General features: G+C 56.6%; 1 protein-coding gene across 3 annotated transcripts; it reads right to left on the bottom strand.

Annotated features, from left to right (window-relative positions):
* Nucleotides 1-7213: 7213 nt before the first annotated feature.
* Nucleotides 7214-23238, bottom strand: YKT6 (YKT6 vesicular SNARE protein). 3 transcript variants are annotated; one of them, XM_077805714.1, is made up of 8 exons: nucleotides 23073-23238; nucleotides 21423-21549; nucleotides 15344-15426; nucleotides 13021-13121; nucleotides 12102-12206; nucleotides 11424-11489; nucleotides 10565-10666; nucleotides 7214-9345 (listed from the first exon to the last, which is right to left on the bottom strand). In XM_077805714.1, exons 1-8 carry the CDS (start codon nucleotides 23236-23238, stop codon nucleotides 9310-9312), a joined length of 786 nt encoding a protein of 261 aa, XP_077661840.1. In that variant the 3' UTR covers nucleotides 7214-9309. The 3 variants fall into 3 exon arrangements, with proteins under 3 accessions (XP_077661840.1, XP_077661841.1, XP_077661842.1); XM_077805715.1 differs by having other exon boundaries at nucleotides 23059-23134; XM_077805716.1 differs by lacking the exon at nucleotides 23073-23238 and adding an exon at nucleotides 22907-23008.
* Nucleotides 23239-24405: the final 1167 nt, after the last annotated feature.

Genomic DNA, 24405 nt, shown 5'->3' with positions numbered 1-24405 from the left:
GGCTTCTGGAGGTGGCGGGGTTTTGGGGGTGGCGCTGGGGGTAGGTGGGGGCAGTAAGGGTGGGGCAGGAGGAAGGGGGTGGTCCAATGCGGTGAGCAGGTGGGGCAGGTGTAGGTCAGGGTGAGGCAGGGGCCGGGGCAGTAGGGATGCGACTGGTGGAGGGGCAGTGGTGGGCGGAGCAGTAGGGGAAGGACAGGGGCAGTTGGGGTGGGGTGGGGTGCACGGGGCAGGTGGGGGATGTGATGGGCAGTCAGGACCAGGGGAATTGGATAGTTTGCTCACAGGGCAGCAGGAAGTCCTAGAGGAGCAAACGGGGGACACATCGCTCCAGCCCCATGGGGCCAGCACTGCCCGGTGGAAGTGAGGGGCACCGTGGGTCCAGGTGACTGGCCATGACGTGCAAAGTGTGGAGGAGAACTGCCCGCGGAAGGGGCAAAGCCCACTTGGCATGAAAGTGCCCAGGCAAGAAGCAGGTGGGAGAATCAGGCACAGGATGGACGTGGGGGCCCGTGCCCTGTGGGGATAGGGCACAGGGGGTGCAGTGTGCTCTGTGGGGATGGGGCGTGGGCCTCATGGGGGTCGAGTACAGGATAGCGCATGACCCACGGGGATGGGGTGCCGAGGGTGGTCTGCGTATTGTGGCAAGCCAATCCGGGCGTTATCGTTTATATCGGGGGGCAGAGCATGGGGGATGGGACGGGCGCTGTGTTAATGGGGGGCGGGTGTGGGGCTGGCCGGGAGGGCCCGTGCTGACCAGGAGCGGTAATGCTCGGCCTCCCTTTGTTATTGGGAGGGGGCTCTGGGGGCTGAGCTACAGCTAGAGAAACTAACCGCACCACATCCCCAACTAACCCCCCCCAACTTCTCTCCCCCCAGCCCGCGGCCACAACCACCCTTTCCTCTTCGCGGGCTGGGTCCTGCGTGGTGCCAGCCGTGGGCACGCCCTGTGCCCACGCTGGGCGATTGCGTGCGAGCCGGGCCCGTCGCGAGGGGCCGGCACAGTGGCTCTCGTGCGCCGAGCCGAGGGTACGGTGGGGGGGTCATTCCCGTCCCGGGGCCGCACGCTCTGGGCCTGCGGCGATCTCCGTGCTGTTTGTCGCGACTCGGTGTGAGCGGAGTTGTTCGTCTCGGTGTGGTTACCATGACCCGGCGTCTCCTTGCCTCGGGCTGTGGCTCCCCACAGACAAAGACTGCCCAGCAGCCGGGGTTTAAGGAGAGCATCTCCGAGCACCAAGACCGCCCCTTGGCTGGGAGAGGCACGTCTGTCCGCTCCATGCAGCATCTGCCGCTGGTTGAACCCGCGAGGCACAGGGCCGCCGGGCGAGAACCCACCTTCTGGGCAACCCGACCCCAGGTCGATCCTGAAGGGGCCGGTTCGACCCTTCCCACCAGTGGGGAAACTGCCCCACCATGGGCCCTGTGCCTTGGACGAGCAGCACGTACCGGGCCACCGTTTGACCCACTCGCCTTTCCAGGACAGTCGCCCCGCGCGATGCCATCCCGGCGGCTGGCGGGGCGAGCGACCTGGGGCTGCACCTGGCTGACCCGCCCACCGCCATGAAGAGAATTCCCTTCCCCCAGACTCGGCCCTAGAGGAATCGCTGAGTTTCACAGCAACCCCCCCGGGCCACTCCGTGCGTCCCTTCCCCACACTGCCAATGCTCGTCAGCCGGGCTCCGGGGTCCTAGCGGCGAAGGACAAGGGCGAGTCGAAACTCCCCAGGCTCTTGGTCGCTGGTGCTGAGCGGTCGTGACAGGCGGCACCAGCTGCTCGGAGACTGTCCAAGGTGTTGTACACCTGCCCCGGCCGGGGCCTATTACCGGTGAGGGGCTCGGCACGCGGCACCTTCCCTTCTCCTGGGACGGGCAGACGGGGCCAGTCTTCTCCGCCAGTCGGCCGGCCAGCACGGCACAGAGCAGAGAACCTGCATGGAGCCCGTGACTCCGCTGGGCTAGAGCGGAGCTGTCAGCTGGACATCCGGGCGCGAGTGCTGGAGGCCGTGGAGGCTCACCACCTTCTCCTCTCCCCAGCCGGGTCGCAGGAAGGGCCAGCCGCCTGGTGGGAGGCCGATGGAGGAGAGCCCTGCCAGCATCTGAGCCTGCACCTGCCTGGGGCAGCCCTCGAATGGAGCACGAGCCCCTCATGAGGACCCTGGGGTTTGGGTCGTGGGCCTGCCTAGCTCCATCCATGAGCAACGGCCCTGGGTGGAGCCGCCCCTCCAGTCCCAGCTCTGGCTCCACAGGGAGGAGCAGAGATTCTCCTGCGGTCCCGGCTGCACTCACTGGACAGGCCCCCTCGTCACTGACCGAGCCCATGGCTGTGGAAGGACCTACCCTTGGGACCAGTCAGAGGGGTCCACAGGGCTAACCTCACCGCTGGCCCCGGCTGCAGGGCCGGCTGACGCCACGGTGGTGCAGCAGCCTGGAAAGTTGTCCCCACCAGGTTGGGTTTTCAGGCTGTGGAGGATGGTGGGTGGGTGAGCCTGCCGCCAGCTTGGCTGACACAGCAGGGGTCTGCGTGCCGGCACTAAAGGTGGGAGCTGCCTCAGCTCCTCCATGGAACGGGCACAGAGTCGGGGACATGAACCAGCCCCCCATGGTGTTGTGCGCGGTACGTTAGGGGTTTTATGGTCCTGCCTGGGGACCCCTGGCATGGCCCAGGACTGCATGGTGCCAGGTGCTGTTCATTATTAGGTGTATTACGGTTATGCCCAGGACCCCATGTTGTTATGCATGCTCCATTATTAGTTGTATTATGGTAGTTGTAGGAAGGGGAGAGGGACCCTTCTGGTATGGCCCAGGACTCCATTGTGTTATACGCGGTCCATTATTAAGTGTATTACGGTAGTGCCTAAGAGCCCATGGCATGACCCAAAACCCCATGGTGTTATGTGCTGTGCATTATTAGGTGTTTTACGGTAGTCCCTAGGGACCCCTGGCATGGCCCAGGACTGCATGGTGCCAGGTACTGTACATTATAAAGTGTATTATGGTAGTGACTAGGAGCCCCTAGCATGGCCCCGGACCCTATAGTATTATGCATGGTCCATTATTAGGTGTATTACTGTAGTGGTAGGATGGGAAGGGGGGCCCCTCTGGCATGGCCAAGGACCCCATGGTGTTATGTATGGGCCATTATTAGGTGTATTATGGTATCATAGTACCAGATACTGTCCATTATTAGGTGTATTATCGTATCATGGTTCCAGACACTGTTATTAGGTGCATTACGGCAATGCCTAGGAGCCCCTGGCAGGGCCTAGGGCCCATGGTGTCATATATGGTCCATTATTAGGTGTAGTATGGTAGTCCTAGGAGGGCCTCTCCAGCATGGCCCAGAACGCCGTGCTGCCCATTATTAGGAGCATTACGGTACCATGGTGCATGACAAACGGAACTTGGGCCTGGCCCAAGTTTTGCAAAAAAAAAAAAAAAAAAAAAAAATCCTCGACTTGAGACCCGGTTCCTGGGACCCTCGTGTCGCCCTCCGCTCAGCAGCCCGTCACTGCTGGGCTGTAGCACCGGGCACCCGCTGCCAGCCTGTGCCCGTCCCCTAGGGTCAGACCCAGGTGTGGGGCTCTCAGCAGGCGGCCTGCTCCCCTCCCCCCCCCCATCCAGGTGCCACCTCGAGCCCGGGGGGGCGGTGGGGGGAGCTGACAGCCGGGAGAGGCCCAGTGCTAAACGCTGCCGGGACAGCACCCGGGCCAGGGCGGCCATGACAACAGCAGCTGCTGGCAGCTGAGCTGGTGGCAGTGGGTGTCAGGGCAGGGGGTGGCTGGGTGGATGGTGGCAGGGCAGGGGGCGGCAGGGCGCAGGTGGGAAGGGGGTGGCAGGGAAGGGGGTGGCTGGGTGGATGGTGGGAGGGCAGGGGGTGAGAGGTGCAGGTGAGAGGTGCATGAGGAATTGCAGTCACTGGATCCCTGGTGTTTTTCACACGGCTCCAAGTTCCTCTCCTCCCCCCCCCCCCGCATTCCTGTGCCCCATTGCCCCACGATACTCATGTCCTCCCTCCGAGGGGCCGCCGAAGGGGCTCGCGTGGGTGGGACTCCACCTGGGGTGGCTGGACAGCCCACAGCGCCGTGAGCCCTGCAGGATTGTGCTGGAGGGTGTGTGTGTGAAATGCAGAGCAGGAGCTGATCTCCCGCCCTCCCCCCCAAGCCAGCGCTAACAGCCTGGGCATTATACCCACTGTGGGCATGGGCTGGGCTCCTCAGTCATGGCAGGACAGTGGATGGAGTTGCAGGGCGGGTGGGTGGCTGGCGGCGAGCTGCGGGGTGCAGTGCTGAAGCAGGGGGCGAGAGCGAGTAGGGGAGCGGTGTCACGGCTCTGTAGGGCTACCCTGCCCCAATTCGGAGAGGAGCCAGCCGTGCGCACCTGGGATGGCATCTGCACCTCAGCCGCTGGTCCAGCCCTCACAAGCCCTGTTAGGTTTGGATCAGGGACATTTGCACAGTCCTGGCCTGGCTAGGGACAAACGGGCATCAGGTGTGTCCTGCATAGAAGGTTGCTGGGACCTAGCCTGTGGCCATCTTGACTTGGTTCCTGCACCTTGCTGGTGGGGTTATAGTCCAGCCCTGTGCCGGGGGCGGGGGTCACCAAGGCAGGCAGCATGGCTCACGGGGAGGGCAGGCCTCAGCATTCTGCCCCACAGCATGGGCTCCCTGTCCCCCTTTGCTCTCCCAGCTGGTGCCAGGGCCCCCCTGCAAAGTGCAGGGAGCAGCTCCTGTGAGTGCCGAGGGGTTTGGGGTGTGCTGGGAGCAGACAGCTGGGTGTTTTCCTGGTATGTGCAGTGAGTGAGCCAGGCTCTTGTGGGGGGTTGGGGGAGGCTGGCCCCCTGGCACCAAGCTGGATCCATGGGAGAGGAAGAGCTCTCCAGGGATACAGCGAAACAGCAGGGGCATTGGACCAACTCAGCGGCGTGCGTCCAGCCAGCACGGACACCGCATTGAAAGAGAGCAGGGCTCTTAGAGGGAGTGGGTGGCTGCCGGCCCTACCCCATTGTTTGGGCTTTGCCCAGCATCGCCAACCCGCCTGGAGCAGTGGGGCACTGTCAGGACAAGCTGACCTCTGGTCTAGCCAAGGCTCAGGAGGGGTGTCCCGGAGGGTGGTTCCCCACCCAAGGCTAGGGCTAGTGCAGGAGAACAGAGCACAGGGAGGGGGGACGTCCAGTCCTACACCACGCCCCTCTCCCAAATGCATTGGATCCCAGCAAGAAGCCAGGGACTGGGCCTCACTTTGCTCTCGCCCACCCCCTCTTTTCCCGCATATCCTTTGGGGGCGGGAAGGGGGCATAGGCTGCTCAGGAAAGGAGAGGGGGGAATTCTGAGGCTGGGGGCTTCCTCCAGCTGCTTGTGCACCAAACCCAGAGTGGGGGGGCGCCCTCCACAGCCGCATGGGGAAGCAGGTGTTTCATTCGCGCCCTTGGTACCCCTGTGCGCTGCCGGGGACCGGGGGGGTATCGCTCTTCTGCATGCCCTTTTCAGAGCAAGCCTCTTACTACTCAGCTGTAGGCCGAGGAGCTGTTTGTCCGTCCCCTGAATGCCGGTGGATTGTTGCTGAATTTCCCTCTTGCTTTCTCTTTGGTTCTTTTGTCTGGGCTTCTCACTGTCTTTTCTTTCTGAGCCTTGTAAGTGTAAATGGTGAGTCCCATTTTGGGGGGAGGAGGGTTTGTCTTGGGAAACTGCAAATAAATTTAAAAAAAAGGAAGTGAAATGATTGCGGCTTCTTCTGTGGGCGAGACCCCCGTGCCCTCACCCCCCTGGACTGTGCCACAGCTGGGAAAGGGGAGCCCAGTCCCTGTGCTCTATGCCCCTGGAAACACCCCACGCTGACATTGGCTGGGGCAGATTGGCCTCCCCCCCCCAGTCAATGCTGATTAGTTACCATTCTGGGGCCTCGGCTGCCTGCCCGCGGCTTTGGTGCTGCAGTCCCTCACCGCAGCGTCTGATCTCTGCCACATAGCGCACTAGTAGAGGCCCGAGTGGCCTTTTGGGAGGCTCTGGTATCTGCCCGTGAGCAGTCAGCACCGAGGGATCGATTACGAACCGGCTCAAGGACATAGCCCAGAGGACCAACATGGGGGTCATGGCCCATCCCCCCGTCCCCCCTTTAGCATGTTGTGATTTGGGCACCATTGACTCCGCTGCAAAAAAGCCCCACCGGGCAACTACCCCCCTACAAACACCACTCCCAGCAAACCCAGCCCCTCCCTGCAGTGCCGCCCATTAAACTGTCAATGGCGGAAGCAAAGGCTTGGGTTTGGAGGCCAAGGCCTGTCTGTGGCAGGCGGCCCCTGGGCCAGGAGCCCTTGAGGCGGCATAGGGAGCAGGCCCGGTGCATGCCCCCAGGAATAGGCAGGTGTCTGCATTAAGAGCAAGCGGGTGGTTTCGTGCCCAAGGCAGCCCCGAGGGAACAAGAGACGGGGCTGGAGGGGGAAGAGTGAAAACCAGCAGCTGGCCCACATTCAACCCCCCTGCCTGAGATCCTGACACAGAACAAGGGCAGCCGCTGGTGCCCCAAAGGATGGGCCTCGCTGAAGATGGGCGCAGCATCCAGCGATCCCCCAGGGCCCAGGTGTGAGGGGACCCCTGGCGCCACGCTGGACTCCAGCGCCGAAGAGCCCTGCTGCACGGCTGGTTCACCGCTCCGGATGGTGAAGGCCAAGGGGCGGCTGCACTGGCCCCAAGCAGCGGGAGCCAGCAGGCTCCAGCTCCGAGGCTTAATGGGGCAGCAAGGGGCCCCAACTGTGAGAAGCATCCTCCCACCCCCTCTTCACCGGGGCCCAGGCCCATTTCCGCTCTGCCCGCCACCTTCCCAGGTCTGGCACTGGCTCAGCCCGGCCTGGGGTGGGGGCTGCTGCCAAAGAAATTGCTACAGGGTCACCCCAGGGCTCCACTGCCCCCCGAGCAGGGAACTGGGAGGTTAGATGGATGCCTCTGTCCTCGGGCGGGGGCTGAGGTAAAGAGGCCCTGGGCTAATGCTGCCCACATTGTAGGGCACAGGGGGACCTAGGGGCTCAGAGAGCGGCAAGCCCGGTGGCCCCAGAGGCAGTGAAGGGGCACTTACTCCAGCTGTACCTCGTACCCTCCTGCCTCCAACAAGTGGCCAGGGCTGTGGCTTCACAGCCAGCCAGGGACTGGGAGATCTGGCAGGCTACAGGCCCGGGTCAGCCGGCTGGAGAACCGGAGTACGAATGAGAGCCCAAGCCAGCCGAGAACGGCGAGAAGACAAACTTTATCCAGACGGGCACAGGCCAGCCAACATCACGTACAGAGAAGTCAGGCAACGGTTACACAGTCTCCACGGCCGCTAGCCAGAGCTTTTCCATTGGAAACGGTAGGAGTGGGGGGATGGAGTGCAGAGCCAACACGGCCACTGAACATCAGTGTCCAGGGGCACGGCTGGGAGCTGGGGCTTCTTCCTTCCTTCCCCCAGGGCTGGGCTCACACCCTTCGAGCCCAGCCACCAGGTACATGAGGGAAGAGGCCAATGCCACGGGCCTGGGAACGCGAGGGGCAAGAGGGCACTCGGAGAGCCAGGCGGTACAGACCCAGCTCCACGCTTCCAGTGGGGAGGAAGTCACCCCATGGAGAGGGTGGCTCTGCCATGCCTGGGGCTGGCTCCCTGCCTGCTTGCCCAGAGAGCAGCGCCAGGCGCAGGGTGCAGCTGAGGATTCTGCCAGGAGCACCCACCCCTAGAGCATTACCAAGCCATGGCTTTAGCACGTGGTCCAGTGGCCTTGAGCCCCAGGCTGGATGTGCAGCTCATGGCACCAGGTGGGCAAGCAAGCACATGCTCTGCTGATGCCCCTCTGTCCTGCTCTTCCCCAGCCCCAACAGAGCCAGCCCAAAGTGCAGCGAGGCCCCCCCCAGGTGACCAAAGCAGAGGCCAGTGAGCTCTCGCTGCCCCAGGGATGGCACCCACAGCCTGCGAGCAGCGTCCCAGGGCACGCACGCTCGGGTCACCTCCCACTGCACAGCAGAGCCGCCCCGAGGTTGGCTCGCTGCCGCTCTCCCATGTGCAGACAAGCCAGGTGCTCAACCTGCCCACAAGAGGTGGTGCTGACATCCTCCATGCAGCGAGCGGGTGCCTGGCATGCTCTTACTGCCTCCCTGGTGCCCCTCCCCAGGTGATTGCTCCCCTTTCAGAGCCCCACCCCAGGATGCTGGTTCCCCCCGCCCACTCCCAGTACATCAGTGCTGGGCAAAGGCAAGGATAAGCAAGAGGCAGGTCCAAGGCGGGAAGAAAATGCAGCTCCACGGACAGGATGGAAGGATCGAAGGGGTGGGCTCCGCTCAGCCTCCCTCTCCAGAGGGAGAGGGGACGTGAACATCATGGTCTAGTTTTTCCACCAGCCAGCAGGAAGCTCAGGGCCTGGCAGATCAGCGAGACCCACGTTCCATGGCACACGCACATGGCACACACTAGGCACAGCTCCCAGTGCACAGCGGGAGACAGCACAGCCCCGGGGGGCCAGAGCCGCAGGCGAGGACGAAGTGATGGGGATGCTGGCTGACGAGGCCGGAGGACAGACAGTAACTGTGAGACAGCCCAGAGACCCATGGAGGGCAGAGACCCACCAACCCCTGGGCGAGGAACAGGGCGAAAGGCAAAAACGACAGCATTTCCTGCTGCTCCGCACCCAATTGTGCCACCCCCCCGCCCCCGGGGACTCTCTCTGCTCACTGCCGGTGGCAAGGCAGATTCCAGGCCTGACTGGCCGAGACTCCAGTCTGAGCACTCCTGGGAGCAGCAAGGCTACATCCCACAACACTGACGCCTGTTCTCAACGCTCCTCAGAGGCCCAAAGCAACCGGGCCCCTCGCCCAAGGCTTCAGTCACGGGGTGGGTAGGAGTCGGAGGCTGAGCTAGTGAGCCCTCAACACTGGGCAGTGGCGTCGGCTGGTCTCAGTTACTGGAGCCCCTCTCTAGTGTTATGATTGTAAACAACAAGGTGACTAGAATGCAGTCCGCGTCTGATCTCTGGAGATGAGGAGTGAGAGCCCCAGGCCAATTCAGCGCTGCAATTACAAGCCAGAGGTCAAAGCAACAAGCCCTTCGGGGCCAGAAAGGGCTGGTAGGAGAATGGTCACGCTGTCTCTTCAGCCTCGCTGGCCTTTCCGAGGAAGAGCTGTTTAACTAGACGGGCCTGGGGTGCCGAGAAAGCCCTGTCCCAGCCCCACCGCTCGCAGTGGTGTGGCCTGGAACCGGGGATCCCCACCCACAGACGGTCTTTTTGTCCCATGTACTTTAAAGGTCTGAACGTGAGAGAAGGCCAGGCGGTTGGGAGCAGCGGTCTCAGCTGGCTGGGTCACATGATCTCGCAGCACGAGTTCTGCTTTCGGGCCTGAAAAGGAAAGAAGAACTGAGAGGCTTCTCGGTGGAGTTGCCCTCTGGGGACAGGCCGAGAGCCCGTGTACTGGGCTCATAGCCGGCTCCTCCCAGGCCAGCTCACACCGCGAGCACCCTGCAGTTCGCGTGCCGGAAAGTCAGCAAGATACAGGGACGCCTAACCCTGCCCACTGCCCCTGTGCTACAGGGCCGGTGAGTCGGAGCAGCTGTGGGACAGGCTGGGTGTGGATCTGGGAGGGGGTGACCTATGCGGGGCTTGTGACCCATCCAAGGTGTTTGATGCTCACTAGCAGAACTGAGCACAGCTGCAAGGCCATGGCTTTAGCTAGTTCAGTGCCCTCCACTCCAAGTTCCACCCCCTCCCACACACATTATCCTCTTCTGTTGGGAAACCCCCTTGCCACAGCACTTCTGTAATGCCTGGCCCTCCTGCCTCGGGCTGGGCATGGGGACATCGCTGCCCTGTCAGCAGCTCAGACACTTCCAAACCTCAGCAGGGTAGCCTGTGCCGTGTCACCAACTCCGGGCTTGCTGGAGCAAGGCAGAGGGAAGGGTATTTCTGAGAACCCGCCATCTCTGCCCCTCCCATCAACACCCACCTCGAGGGTCACCTGAAGACTCACTAAGGGAGTTTGCAAACAAACTGAGCACCTTAGCTTCACCTAGAAGTCACTGTGCTCTTCGGAGCAGGGACCAGCTTTGCTCAGCACCTGGCACAATGGGGGCTGGCTCCAGGAGGAGGTCTCTGAGGCACTGGTGCATGCAAACAATAAAACGGCTGGAAGCCAAGGTAGCTCACAGAGCCCTGGCACAAGGGGGCACTGCACTCTGAGTGGAAATCCCTGCAGCCCAGAGCAAAGCTGCAGCCTTCTCACCAAAGAGAAGCATGCTCCTGGCAGCTGGGACCAGAGAACAGCCCCAAGGAGGTGACCATCTCTAGTCTTGGTACATACTTCTCCTCCACACTTAAGCACCCACACTAAGCTAGATTCAGCCTTAGCCAGCCAGCCCCGGCATCCGGGGCCCCAGCCTGCCCTACATCAGACACCGGGGTAATATCTGAGTGCCTACTTAACAGGCTTTATGTCTGGAGCTTTGCCCATGGTAAATTGCTCAGTCATGCCAAGTGCTGGCCTGGCGCAGCACACAGCTGGCCCTCTGCCCTCGCTACCTCCTACCTCATGCTTGTTGGGCGGCCGTGCCGAGCCACTTACAGTTTTGTAGAAGTGTTTGGAATGCAGCCCAAGCACCTCCGACTTGGCCACCAAGTCATCCAGCTTCTCCCCGCGCTCCAGCAGAGACTCCATGGTGTTGTGCTGCAGAGGGCGAGAAGTGACACCAGAGCTGAGACCCCCACGCCTCACCCAGCGGCTGTGACGGCACCAGGGCCAAATACTTTCAGTTTCTCCCCAGCTGGGCTATTGGCTCTCCATGCCCAGAGCCCTCAGGGCAGCCCTCGCCAGGCTGCGCGCCAGCCACTGTCCAATCACCACGTGGTTAGCTCCCAGGACACCGCATCGCATGTGTGAATGGCGATGCCACCTTGCCCGCCCTGGGAGGCCACAAGGAAATCCACGGTAAAGAGCAAGAAGAGGCCTCGCATGGGCTTGTGACTTCTTGGGTCCTTCAAGTCCCCTGCTTCCCAGTCTCGCCTCCATTAGAGGGGAGGATAGCCAATGCCTTTGCTCTTTTCCCTGGTGCCCTGGCAGCCTGATACCTGGGACTCAAATGCAGCCCCGCAGTCTGGTGCTATGTGACCCAGCCTGCCCTATGCAGTCTATGGACGGTCATCAAGCTAACTTCAGACTCCAACACATCTGCTTATTTCCAAGTAATGGCTGACAGTCAAGCCATCCCAGGAGTTCAGGCCAGTCTGGAGTTGGGTTCAGCTGATTTCATGAATGGAGACAGGGGGTGTCCGCAACACAGTCCTCAGGCAGGGTCTAGTACCAGACTGACAGCACCAATTCCCAGGAGACTGAGCCAAATGCCCCCATGGAGGCTAAGGATTCACAGCAGCAGCTGCCCCGGGAAGCCCTCCTCACTTCCCTTTCCCGCGCACGCAGCCCTTACCAGAATGATTTTCGTCTCGTCCAGCTCCGCCTGCACTTTCGTCATCGCATCTGCCTCCCGGGGATTCTTGGAGAGCAAGAACACAGCACATTACATAGACACACTATTCCAAGGACAGCGTCTGCAGGCCCATGAGCCCAGACGCAGCCAAGCAGGAAGCTGGACTGCCCCGCTCAAAGCACTCCACGCCCTGCGGGTGCACCGGGAGACCGTCTTTTACCCTGCCCAGATACAAGCCCCTGTGGAGGCTGCAAATGGAGCTGATGTTTCTCAGTGGGATTGCTGGGGGTTCCCAGCTAAAGGCCTTCCTCACACTGCCAGGAAGGCCTAGAGGCCAGGAGCAGACTGCAGAGCTGGTCTGAGCAGTGAGAGGGAACAGACCTATTCATTCACCTTAGGCACCCCGCCAGCCCCATGACTGCAATGGCTGGACACCTCGCTACTGCTGGCATACTGACCCTCTCTACCCCGAGAGGCAGGGCAGAGCTTCGGGCCCTATTTTACAAATGGGCAACTGAAGCCCGGCACAACTAACCGATGTGCTGGAAGCCTGGGGGAACAGGGAGCTGAACCAGGCACTCCCAAGTTCTAGGCCAGCAGCCTACCCACTAAGACCACCCTTTTCCTACTGCTTCTCTGCCTTCTGACATCCAGACAGTCAGTAAATGCATGTCATACCTGATATTTACTAAGGTAACCGTCCAAGGCTGCATAGTTAATCGTAGTTGGAGAGCCTGAGGGCCAGTCTGCCCTACTGACCTGCGTGGAGAACTCATCCAGCACCTGCAATGCAAAGCAAACCCAGTGGTGAGCACCCAGCTGTCTTCTCCACTCAGACACCCACAACAGGGCTTGAGATCTCAGAATCGTTAAGAGTCATTCCTTGGCATCCTGCTCTCTACCAACAGACGGAAGAGGGTTGGGACCCAACTCCTGTCTTGCAACCTACAGAGGAATGCAAGCTGGGAGTATATTAAGTGTCCCATGAGGAGACTGTCACTAGAATTCAGATAATATACCAAGGACTTCCCCTCTCCTAAGAGCCCCATGGTCTTCATGGACACACAGGACACCCTGGCGTCCAGATGCGTGACTAACAGTGACCATGCAACACAGACAGAGGCCATGCAAGTTGTGATACAAGTCGGACAGAACTGTAACATCCAGGCACCAGTTCTGACCACTTGAAAGCCTGGGCCAGACTGTAGAATGTTTCTGTGAGAACAAATACTCACTAAGTTTCAGGCTAAGAGCATCAGACCCTTCTTTCTTGGGGTCTAATCAGGATTGAACCCAGGTCAGTCAAGGTAAAATGCATTAACCCACTGCATCACCCAGCCCATGAAGAAGTCTTAGGCCTGAACAGATCCTACCCCACTCACACCTACCATCACCATGTAGCTAATTTGTGACAGTAATGTCAGCAGACAAGAAAAGATTTGTAGAGTCTCAAATGCCCAAGCAGCAAGTCGCTTTTCAGCTAAAAGGGAAGCAAATTCAGGACTCTGAATACACAGTTGAAGTCTCCTCCTGCCGTGCATCGTCCTAGCTGCACAGCTCATCTCCAGAAACAAAGAGAACCCTAAACTGAGTTTACCTTCTCCAGCAAGGTGAAACACACGCGCGGTGGATACTCGTTGTCTGCAATCACCACTCCAGCCAGTCGGTCACTCCGCACGTACACATGGCAGAGGTATTCTGAACCAAAGACCAAGGGCAAAGGTTTCACAGAGAAGTGCACAGCATGGGGTCATCAAGCAGCATTCAGAGCAACCCACGTGTAAAAATCAGCCAACTGTCATGGACTAGCACTCCGCTGTCCAAACTAAGATCACATTTTGGCAACGTTTAGCTCAGAGGCAGCATGTGGGTTTCACTAGGAAGGAAGCAGACGGGGATGCAATGCTTTTCTCCCCAGGGAAGACCAGGGGCAGCACACAAGAGTGCTGAGTGAGTTAGATCATTTCTGTTCCCCCATGGCACGCATGGTGCATGACAAATGTAACCAAGGCAGAGCGTGTACAATCTAAGCTAAACAAAGGTGGGGAAGGGAGGTAACATACAACTAGGCCATTCAGGTTGTTTGCGTTACACATTCTATTGGTTCTGGGGGGGTTAATATTTCATGACTCACTATTAGTGAGAACACAGATTTTAGAACGTTTGGAGCAAGGCGATGTGGCATACAGGGAGGTGTACGGAATGAGGCTAGGAGTCAGGAGTTTCGGCAGACAGGTGATGGCAGAGAAGAGTACAAATGGTGTGACAGGAAGACAAGGGCTGTATCAGGTGGAGCATCACAGTTCACAGCCTGGAGCACAGGGACATGGAGTTTGAACTCTACACAGGAGAAGCCAGCAGAGGGCTGGGGATGAAAGTAACGGCAGGAAGATCTGAGCAGCTCTGTGGGCTGGAGAGGGGAGTTCAGGCAGCGCACATGTGAGGCTCAGTTCAGCGGCAGGGCTTGTGTGGAGTTAGGGTAAGGTGAGGAATGAAGCGCAAAAGCAGCATCTGGTAGTCAGGCAGGTTCCTGCGCTTACTTGATTTTCCAGCTGGGACAGCAGAAGCACCAGTCAGCATTGACTTGGCTGGGGTCCAGCATGGATTGAAATCCAGACTCCCTCCCACCTTGCAATCTTTTGCGCACCTCCTGGCCCGATGGAATCAAAACTGCCAATCAGAGACCAATACGGTTACTCAGGAACCCCAAGTTTATTCTACAAACGGAGGAAGTTCCCAGATACTCTACAACAGTGGTTCTCAAATTTTTTTTCTTCTTCTCCATGGACCACTTGAAAATTGCTGAGGGTCTCGAAGGACTGCTTAATGATCTTTCCAAATGTTGTTTGTACCATTAGCTAACTATTGTAAAGCACTTTGGATAAAAGCGCTATATAAAAAAAAACCTTAATAATTAGCTTTTTTTTTGTTGTACAAATAAAAGCCCACAACTCATATTTTAATGTCAGTAGACTTACCTTTCTAATGCGAAGGATGTGCCCTCTCTCCCCTGCCACGGCTGAGGCTGGGAAGGAGGGCCATCTCTCCCCGGCAGCTGCAGCCCTGAAGATGGGCAAAGTCGCCTCTTTCTCTGGCCGCCACAGCCCTGCATGTCCCAAATTCCCCCACCCCCCCTTCTCACCCCACTGCTCCATCCCACCTGCCTCCTACCCCCCCCCAAGGCCACCACCTCACTTTACATGTGTGTCTTCTCCAGGGTCCAGATGCCTAATTAGTGGAGCCACGCCTGTGCGGCTCCACTAATTAGGTGGGTGGCCCTTCATTCTTTTGTGTGCGGCCGCCCAGGCATGCATCTTAGAGGGAACTATCCGCGGACCACCGGCGGTCCATGGACCACAGTTTGAGAACCTCTGCTCTACAGCACACACTCAAAAGATAGGCATGGTTAACCCTTTGGTGCCAGATTTCTCATGCACACACCACAATGCCATGAGGGGATGCCAGAGCTATTTGGGCAGAGGAGAGGCCATGACATCAGCAGCCAGGAATGTTCAGTACTACAGCAGTAGAAGATGTGGCTGTCACTGTGGAAACTCCTACAAGTGATGCGACACCTCAGGGTGGATGTTAAGAGCTGTGCCTCATCCAGCCCGGACTCCAGACGTCCACTTTTCATTGGGCATTAGGTGCTTTGCAATTTAATCAAGCAATTTAGGCCGGATGTTCGACTAATCCTGCATGACTTGCGTAGCCAGAGAAACAGCTCCTGCCGATCGCAATGAAAGGGAGGGGGACAGTAGCCAGCAACAGAGTCTCTGGAGAAGCAGATGCCCAGGGAAAAGAATTAAACTCTCAAAGGCACACAGCTGCTCTGTATCTCGCAAGATACAGAAAATCTGCATTCCGGTACGTTACCCTCCGTAACCCTGCGCGATCAAGACCCTTGCGTCCTCTCTTACCTTGCTCCTTCACTGATGCTCGGCTGCCCAGCACCGAGCGCTCTACAATCAGCTGGCTCGTGAAGGTCATGAATTCCTGAACACTGCAAACACAAAGCATTTCATTACTTAACATTCTCTTACACTAGCATCTCCCCACCCCCAAACAGACCGATCGCCACAATGGTGCCGAGAACAAAGCGAGTTTGCCAGCAGCTGCTGTATTAACTCACTGCAGAGCAGGTGCTCATGGGAAAATTGTGGTGACCAATAAAAAGGGTTCCTTTAAATCTTGCACTCAGGATAGCACCTTGACCACTTTGAGAACTGGGCCAACTAGCAGGAGCCAACTACAGACCCAGACCACCAGTGTCGGCTCTGCTGATTAACATAAATTAACTCACAGGTCTGTGTTACTACCCAGCCCTACCACATGCATTTCAGTATGTGTACTGCGTGGAACTGAAGGGCGGGGGCTCGGCCTGCAGCGTTTCCCATAGACAGGGCTACACAGAAGGCAATGCACCTTTGCTGCCTAGCGTTAAAAGGTGTGCATGACGCCTCAGTTCTCATCCTAGCCTACTCTCTTAGGAATGCCAGTGAGCAGCATGTGGGACACAAGTGGTGGTCTCCAGGAAGAGGGTCTTTTTCACACACTGCTAAGGCATTCTGCTTTCTTATATACTGTACGTAAGTTTCTTTTTCCATCAAGCCCCAGTATCTTACAATGGTTCTCTATTAACTCCTAAGCTTGTGCAGTGGTTTAGATATTGGGAACACGGGTGGTATCCACGATTACTTTACAGTAGGCGAACTACAGGTGCAGTGGCAGGGAGAGGCCCTCTTGGTCAATCAGTCCAGCAGGAAGGACTCTAAAGTATCCTGTCCACAAGTGTCTAACCGTGACACCTGACTTTAGCCCAGAAATTTCATTAGACCATTCCCATTTCACAGCCTTATCAGAGTTTTCTAATCTCCAAGTTGAATTTGTCCCTGATTGACTTAGTAACTAAGTTAACTGACACTGTCAAACTTAAGATCTGCCCCGTGCGTATTTAAAGAGACTTCCTGATTTTAGTGACTAAAAATTAATTGCTTGTCTTTACTCCTGAGAGCCCTAAAGCGCCAAGACATTCGGGGAGAGTGAACTGAATTTAATCCCTTTTTGTGCATCATTGGAATTTACCAAGGTCTAATCACTTGACCTTCCTTGGCTTTCCAGAAGTGTCACAGAGTCTGTTTGGCCGGGAGAATCTTTATTACTGGGGATGATGCATGAGAAAGACACTAACTTAATGCAGATCCCAGAGCAACTGTGCAGGGGTGGAGTGCAGGAGAGACATTTTAGTGATAATTGAACACCTGAAGCAGAAGTCTTCATTACTAACATGGAAGAGCCCCAAAAGCTATTTCTCCTGGTTTTAACCCCATAAAAGGAGGGAAGGAAAAGACTTACTTGCCTTTAAGGAGAGGGGGAAGGGGAAAGAAGGTGAAAGTTCACCACCATTTCAGTTTAAAAACATTCAAGTGCCTTTAATCTTCCTCTTAGTCTCAAATTCTTTTCCTCAAAGCTGTCTTCAACTTGTATTTCCTCTTGTTCCGGCTTTAAAAGCAAGTGCACTGCATCCCAGAGCAGTCTCACTAACGTAGCGTGAAGTGGCACTAAAATAGACGTGTCATACATTCATCCTGGTTGATGTATTTTTGGGGCCTGCACAGTATACTCAGACTCTGCAAAAATCTATGCTTTCATTTCATAAGTACATTATTTCTAGACCTCTCAGTTATAAGGATAGCCTTGAAAACAGGAACCAAGAATAAACCGATAGCCGTGTCTTGAGTCTGCAAACTGAAACAATTGCAGAGAGATGTAAACCCACCCCTCCATTTAGAACCCTGGAAGCAGCTGTGAAACTGCCAAGACTTCTGTCAGTTTCACACTGCTCTTGGGGAAGACTAGGAGCACAGGCAGGCGCTGGAGTTAGTCACAAGGAAGCACCATGCTTGTTAGCAGAAACGTACACTCCATCAATTGTCAGGAGGGCTTTGGAGGGCTGAGAAGAGAGAAATTCTTCTCCCTTTCAGCTATTGGTTTGCATGGGGGAAGGGGCAGGATGTGGACATTCACATTTATCAGACACCTACTAGTCAGACATATAAAAGATGGTGCTTCTAAGCAGAGTCCACCAGGCCAAAATCCCAGCTACCTCCCTCTTCCTAGGGGCTTCAGGTGCAAGGATCAGCAGGTTCTAGTCAGAGCACAGTTCCGAATCCCACTAGGGAGGCTAGAGTCTAGCTAAGAATCTGGTAACTTCAAGCCCCACAACTGGTTTTAGTGGGACTACTCCCCAGGAGTAAAACACAGATTAGAACAGACTAACCAACCAAAGGTAGCAAGTATGGCCTTTATGCAATGCTCTCTTCCCACCAGAAGCCCAGAGTCCCATACTTTATTTTCAGGTATGCTACCTGGCCTTTTTGAATAAGTCAAGTCAAAAACAGCTTCTGGAAAGGATAATTTGCACCCCCCTATAGCCCCTTTACTGCTGCCTTATTCAGCCATCTTCCCACGTCCCACAATAGCTCTCCTCCCCTCTTTCAAGCTCCAGTACACAGAAAGCTGCCTTTATAACAAACCATTCTCAGCACATACTTGTTCAGACCACAAGTTTTGTTTAAATCCACGCTGTTGCAATGCATTCCACATTTAGACAGTTTCTACACCCCCACCTCTACGATATACAACTTAGATGAAATATATGGATTAATGCAATCATATACTGCTATAAAGTGACAATGTTAATGTGTAGTTAGCCAGTTTGTTTTACCCATTTTCAAATACTGAAAGTGAAAGTTTTAAGTAGTCAATTCACTTGTTACTATTTACTTTTTGCATTACTCCCAGTCTGGACAATGGGGAATCAAAAGTCAGTTTCACTCTCAGATTCTCAGTACTGTGACATAAGGCTTCCAAAACCTGCAGGGGAAAATTTGCTCAGGAAAGTGTTCCATCGGAGCTTGAAATGAAAGACTGCAGAATCATTCCTATTGGTCTCAGGTTTTGTAATACAGGCTGCCAGATGATGTATGAATTTGAAATTCCAGGCATGTGCGGATTTTTAAGGAATAAGACCAAGGTCTGATTACAATACAACACAAAACAAACCTAATTCCTGGTAAAAAGAAAAGGAGTACTTGTGGCACCTTAGAGATTAACCAACTTATCTGAGCACATCCGATGAAGTGAGCTGTAGCTCACGAAAGCTTATGCTCATATAAATTGGTTAGTCTCGAAGGTGCCACAAGTACTCCTGCTCTTTTTGTGGATACAGACTAACACGGCTGCTAATTCCTGGTGACAATTCTGAAAAATACTCAAATTACAATTCTGATAAAAAAGTGCAGGTGGGGCGTTAAATTAGGTACTCTGTGAGGTACCTGATCACAGTCTCTCTCCCTCACCTGCCCCTCCATGTTTAATTATGACATTTTAGTAAGTCTCATGAAAGACATCACTGGACAAGATTGCCATGAATTAAAAAAAGCATTTAAACGTTCACTTTAAAATCCTAGTACCTTTCCAGGACCAGGAGACACTAAAAACTTAAGACAAAATTCAAATTTTAGGCCAAATTTGTTAATCCTTAATACTGCTTGCAAACGTTTACACACTGAATTCAAAGGAGCTACTTGTGCACACGAAGTTAAGCACGTGTGTGTTTGCAGGATTGGGATACTAGCAAGGAAAAAAAAGCAGTACAAGATTATGCATGTGTAAAGCAGTCAAATTAATAAGGCGGGGAAATTATTTTCCCCCACAATTGAGATTTTTTTTAAATGGGTAAGAGAAAACTACCTGTTCTTTACGTCGTCTTTGCATCTGAGTGGGCCTGAGTTAGGGGGAGATACGGCAGGACTCCCTGGGATTCTACTAGCGTTGATCAATTTACATTGAGGTGATTGTAAATTTTGAAAATAAAAAGAAACTGATTCTTTAAAAAAAAATAAATTCCCATTAGCAGCCTGTTGTAGAACGCAGCAACGACTCTGGACAAATTGTAGGATCTGTGACTTTTTCCTGCATCTGTGATTTTCTTCTGCCTCTGACATTAAGGCAGTTCTTCCGGGAGGATTTTATTAACTTTATTTCAATTAGCAAATTGCAGTTTCCCCTCATGCATCAGCCCTCGTACATGCAAGATCTCTGGTCATGCCAAACAGGGAAAATATGTAATGATGTCAGAGGGGTACAGCTTCCTTAGGCACAGGTAAATCGCAGAAGGAGCACAGGAGTGCGTTTGTTTAATGCTTATCTTTTAAAAAAATCCCCCTAACATAATCCACCATCAAGTAAAAGCCCCAGCAGGCCTAAGTATCAAGTAATGGCCAAGCTTCAAATCTCAGCTATTTTTGTGTAACCTTGGCAAAGGAAGTAAACATTTATAAAATAAATTCTAACAATGGTATTCCTCCTCCAAACTCACTCTGCCCTCCCGCACATCAGAACCACAGAAGAGAGAGTTTGCTCCTGCTTCAAAAGTCACCTCTGGGTACACACCAAGCATGGAAAATTTCAGGGCAGAAGGCAAATGTTTCTTAAAATTATGAGCATCTGAAACCAGGAGGTTAGAAGGGAAGTTGTTTTGCAGTCAGGCACTTGCGAATACAACTACTTCTTTCAAAAGCTTTAGGGGTATTACCCCATCTTAATGGTTGGGGGCTGTACTTCTAGCGCAGGTTAACTGACGTAAGGGTAACATGGGTAAACTCTTCTGCAAGTACAGATTACACCCTAATGCTGAGAGCACTGTGAACCACCAGGATGACAAGGAGCTGGGATTAGCATTTAGCTTTGAGCACTCTGGCCTGAACCATCAGCAGTAGTCTCTACACAACTAAACACCTTAAGCAAAGTACATAGTATGTTATCACAAGTGGGACAATACTAGCAATTGCTAAATACAAATACACTGATCGCTCCAGCTGGATTGGTAAAGCGAAACCCACAAATTATCTCCCATTTGTTTTTCAAGTCTCCTCATGAGCTGAGAAGCTTGTGAGACTAAACAGATCTGTTGACACATTATCTAGGATATGGATTACAATTCACATCAATATATGCTCTCTTATTTTGTATACGCCACTGCATCAGCCTTGTAAAACCTGCAAAACATACCAGCTCAGGCACTGATCTATTCACAGGCCTTTTGCTGTGATAATAAAAAACCACCTTATTCACCCATTTAAAAGGTCACTCGTATTGGATGTTCGTTCTACCCATCTTAGGTACTTCTATGGGCCCTATTACTGTAGTATGTGACCACCACACAATCTCTCATGCAGTTACCCTCACCATACCCCAGAGGGACAGATTAGCATCCCTGTTTTACAGACTGTTCCACTGGGAATAAATACTGAACGAGCCACTGGGTGTGAAAGAGAGAATGGCACTGCAGCCTGACGCTTAGAGGACTCACTTGGGAGGCAGGGCACACATGACGCAGACCCCTTTCTCCAACCAGTGTATCACTATTTATCCACAGAGGAATAGCTCCAAATGGAAGAACTGAGAGAGCCCCACAGCACAATACCCCATAGCTCAGGGGTTAGAACACCCCCCTAAGAGAGGAGACACCTCTGGTCAAATCCCTTCTCCCCATCAGGCAGAGGGGGAACTGAACTGAGGTTTCCCAGATCCCAGGTGAGTGCTCTAACCACTGGGCTAAATGTTATAAAGGGGAGTGGTATGAAGACCACTTCCTCCTCTTTGGCCAGATTTTGAACGGGACCTAATCCAGCAGGCAGCCTCTGAGTTTGCTTACTGGATTGCCTCCTGTACTCATGATAGGGGTTTGTCCCCAGTCTGTGAAACCAAAAATGAGATTTAGGCACCCACCTACCTTCCTTTGTGGATCGACCTAAGTGACTTGCTGGGGTTCACACAGGGAGTCTGTGGCAGAGCAGGGGCTTGAACCCCAACCCCCCAAGCTTGCGCACCAACCCCTGATCGCCCTTATGGAGCTATTTGTTCCAGCCAGGGAGGCGGCCGCTCAGCACAGGGGAGGGAGTTCCCCAGCCAACACCTCAGGGACCGACCCACCTGGTTTTCTGGAAGAAGCTGAACGAGGACAAGTCGAAGGCAGCTTTCAGCAAGTGCACTTTGGGGTCGCCTTTGTAAAGGACACTTAGGCTGTAAAGCTTCATCCTGGTGCCTTCCCAGCAGCCGCCTGAGCGAGAAGGTCGGAGTCAGGGCCGGTGAAGAGACCCAGGAAACAAGCCCTGACCACCCCACCTCACCCATGAGAGCACCCCCCCCAGAACAGACCACCCCCTGCACCCCCCACCTCCCGGTCCACCCCTCGCGCCCCCCGAGAGCCCCCCCCAGGCCGGACTGCCCCTCGCGCCCCCCGAGAGGCCCCCCAGGCAGGACCGCCCCCCAAGAGCCCCCCCCAGGCCAGACCGCCCCCCCCGCATCCCCGAGAGCCCCCCCCAGGCCAGACCGCCCCCCCCGCATCCCCGAGAGCCCCCCCCAGGCCAGACCGCCCCCCCCGCATCCCCGAGAGCCCCCCCCCAGGCCAGACCGCCCCCCCGCATCCCCGAGAGCCCCCCCCCCAGGCCGGACCGCCCCCCCGCATCCCAGAGAGCCCCCCCCCAGGCCGGACCGCCCCCCCGCATCCCCGAGAGCCCCCCCCCCCCAGGCCGGACCGCCCCCCCGCATCCCCGAGAGCCCCCCCCCCAGGCCGGACCGCCCCCCCGCATCCCCGAGAGCCCCCCCCCCAGGCCGGACCGCCCCCCCGCATCCCCGAGAGCCCCCCCCCCAGGCCGGACCGCCCCCCCGCATCCCCGAGAGCCCCCCCCCCAGGCCGGACCGCCCCCCCGCATCCCCGAGAGCCCCCCCCCCCCCAGGCCGGACCGCCCCCCCGCATCCCCGAGAGCCCCCCCCCCCAGGCCGGACCGCCCCCCCGCATCCCCGAGAGCCCCCCCCCCCAGGCCGGACCGCCCCCCCGCATCCCCGAGAGCCCCCCCCCCAGGCCGGACCGCCCCCCGCATCCCCGAGAGCCCCCCCCCCAGGCCGGACCGCCCCCCCGCATCCCCGAGAGCCCCCCCCCAGGCCGGACCGCCCCCCCGCATCCCCGAGAGCCCCCCCCCCAGGCCGGACCGCCCCCCCGCATCCCCGAGAGCCCCCCCCCCAGGCCGGACCGCCCCCCCGCATCCCCGAGAGCCCCCCCCCCAGGCCGGACCGCCCCCCCCGCATCCCCGAGAGCCCCCCCCCCAGGCCGGACCGCCCCCCCCGCATCCCCGAGAGCCCCCCCCCCAGGCCGGACCGCCCCCCCCGCATCCCCGAGAGCCCCCCCCCCAGGCCGGACCGCCCCCCCCGCATCCCCGAGAGCCCCCCCCCCTCCCCCCCAGGCCGGACCGCCCCCCCGCATCCCCGAGAGCCCCCCCCCCAGGCCGGACCGCCCCCCCCGCATCCCCGAGAGTCCCCCCCTCCCCCCAAGGCCGGACCGCCCCCCCGCATCCCCGAGAGCCCCCGCCCCAGGCCGGACCGCCCCCCGCATCCCCGAGAGCCCCCCCCAGCCCTACCGCCCCGACACCCGCAGCAGAGCAGGGCCTGGCTGCGGCCCCCCCGGCGCGCGGGGTTCGGAGACTCCCGCTCCCGCCCGACCCCGCCGGAGGCAGGACGGACCCGGCTCCCCCCCGCCCCGCCCCGCCCCCAGGAGCTCGCTCGCTCGGACCCGGGGGTCGGTACCGGGCGGGTCCCGCCTCCCTCCTGCGGCTCCGGCGGTTGCTGCGACGGCCTGGGCAGTGGGCGGAGGCAAGAACCGCCGCCGCCCCGCGCTGACCCGGAAGCAAAATGGAGCGGCCGGAAGTGCCGGCGGGGAGTCAGTGCCACGGGGCGCTCTCGCACTGCGCATGCCCGCGGCCGCTGGGGCACCCAGCCAATGAGCATCCGCCTGGCAGGCGGCTTCGCCCACCTACAGCCACGTGCGGGCGGCTGCTGAACAGCTGTTCCGCCGTGTGCAGGAGGCGCTGGGAGGGAGGGGAAGGAGTGGGGGGGAGTTTATCAGCCGCGCCGGCGGACCCCCCTGGAGTGCCCTCGGGGACCCCCAGTGGTCCACGTCCCCAGGCTGAGTAATGCTGGCACGGAGAGTACACTTATCATAGAATCCTAGAATATCGGGGCTGGAAGGGACCTCAGGAGGTCATCTAGTCCCACCCCCTGCTCAAAGCAGGACCGATCCCCAATTAAATCATCCCAGCCAGGGCTTTGTCAAGCCGAGCCTTAAAAACCTCTAAGGAAGGAGATTCCACCACCTCCCTCGGTAACGCATTCCAGTGCTTCACCACCCTCCTAGTGAAAAAGTTTTTCCTAATATCCAACCTAAACCTCCCCCACTGCAACTTGAGACCATTACTCCTTGTTCTGTCCTCTTCCACCACTGAGAATAGCCTAGCACCATCCTCTCTGGAACCACCTCTCAGGTAGTTGAAAGCAGCTATCAAATCCCCCCTCATTCTTCTCTTCTGCAGACTAAAAGCTGGGAGGGGTTGCAAGTGCTTTAGAGGATAGGATTAAAATTCAAAATGATCTGGACAAACTGGAGAAATGGTCTGAAGTAAATAGGATGAAATTCAATAAGGACAAATGCAAAGTACTCCACTTAGGAAGGAACAATCGGTTGCACACATACAAAATAGGAAATGACTGCCTAGGAAGGAGCACTGCGGAAAGGGATCTGGGGGTTATGGATCGCAAGCTAAATATCAGTCAACTGTGTAACACTGTTGCAAAAAAAGCAAACATCATTTTGGGATGTATTAGCAGGAGTGTTGTAAGCAAGGCACAAGAAGTAATTCTTCCGCTCTACTCTGTCCTAATTAGGCACCAGTTGGAGCATTGTGTCCAGTTCTGGGTGCCACATTCCAGGAAAGATGGGGACAAATTGGAGAAAGTCCAGAGAAGAGCAACAAAAATGATGAAAGGTCTAGAAAACAGCACCTCTGAGGGAAGACTGAAAAAATTGGGTTGGTTTAGCCTGGAGAAGGGAAGACTGAGAGGAGACATGATAACAGTTTTCAGG

Source organism: Eretmochelys imbricata, chromosome 26 (genome assembly GCF_965152235.1).
Source record: "Eretmochelys imbricata isolate rEreImb1 chromosome 26, rEreImb1.hap1, whole genome shotgun sequence".
In the NCBI taxonomy this organism is placed as follows: Eukaryota; Metazoa; Chordata; order Testudines; family Cheloniidae; genus Eretmochelys; species Eretmochelys imbricata.
The sequence above is the reverse complement of the archived record's forward strand: the minus strand, read 5'-3'. Positions and strand labels throughout refer to the sequence as shown.

Excerpts from the sequence above, each read along its gene's own strand:
- YKT6 (XM_077805714.1), bottom strand. The coding sequence starts at position 23,238 with ATGCGCAGTGCGAGAGCGCCCCGTGGCACTGACTCCCCGCCGGCACTT. Across the intron at positions 15,427-21,422 it reads AGCTTCTTCCAGAAAACCAG|TGTTCAGGAATTCATGACCT; the intron begins GTGGGTCGGTCC and ends TTGTGTTTGCAG. Across the intron at positions 12,207-13,020 it reads GTTTCACCTTGCTGGAGAAG|GTGCTGGATGAGTTCTCCAC; the intron begins GTAAACTCAGTT and ends TTTGCATTGCAG.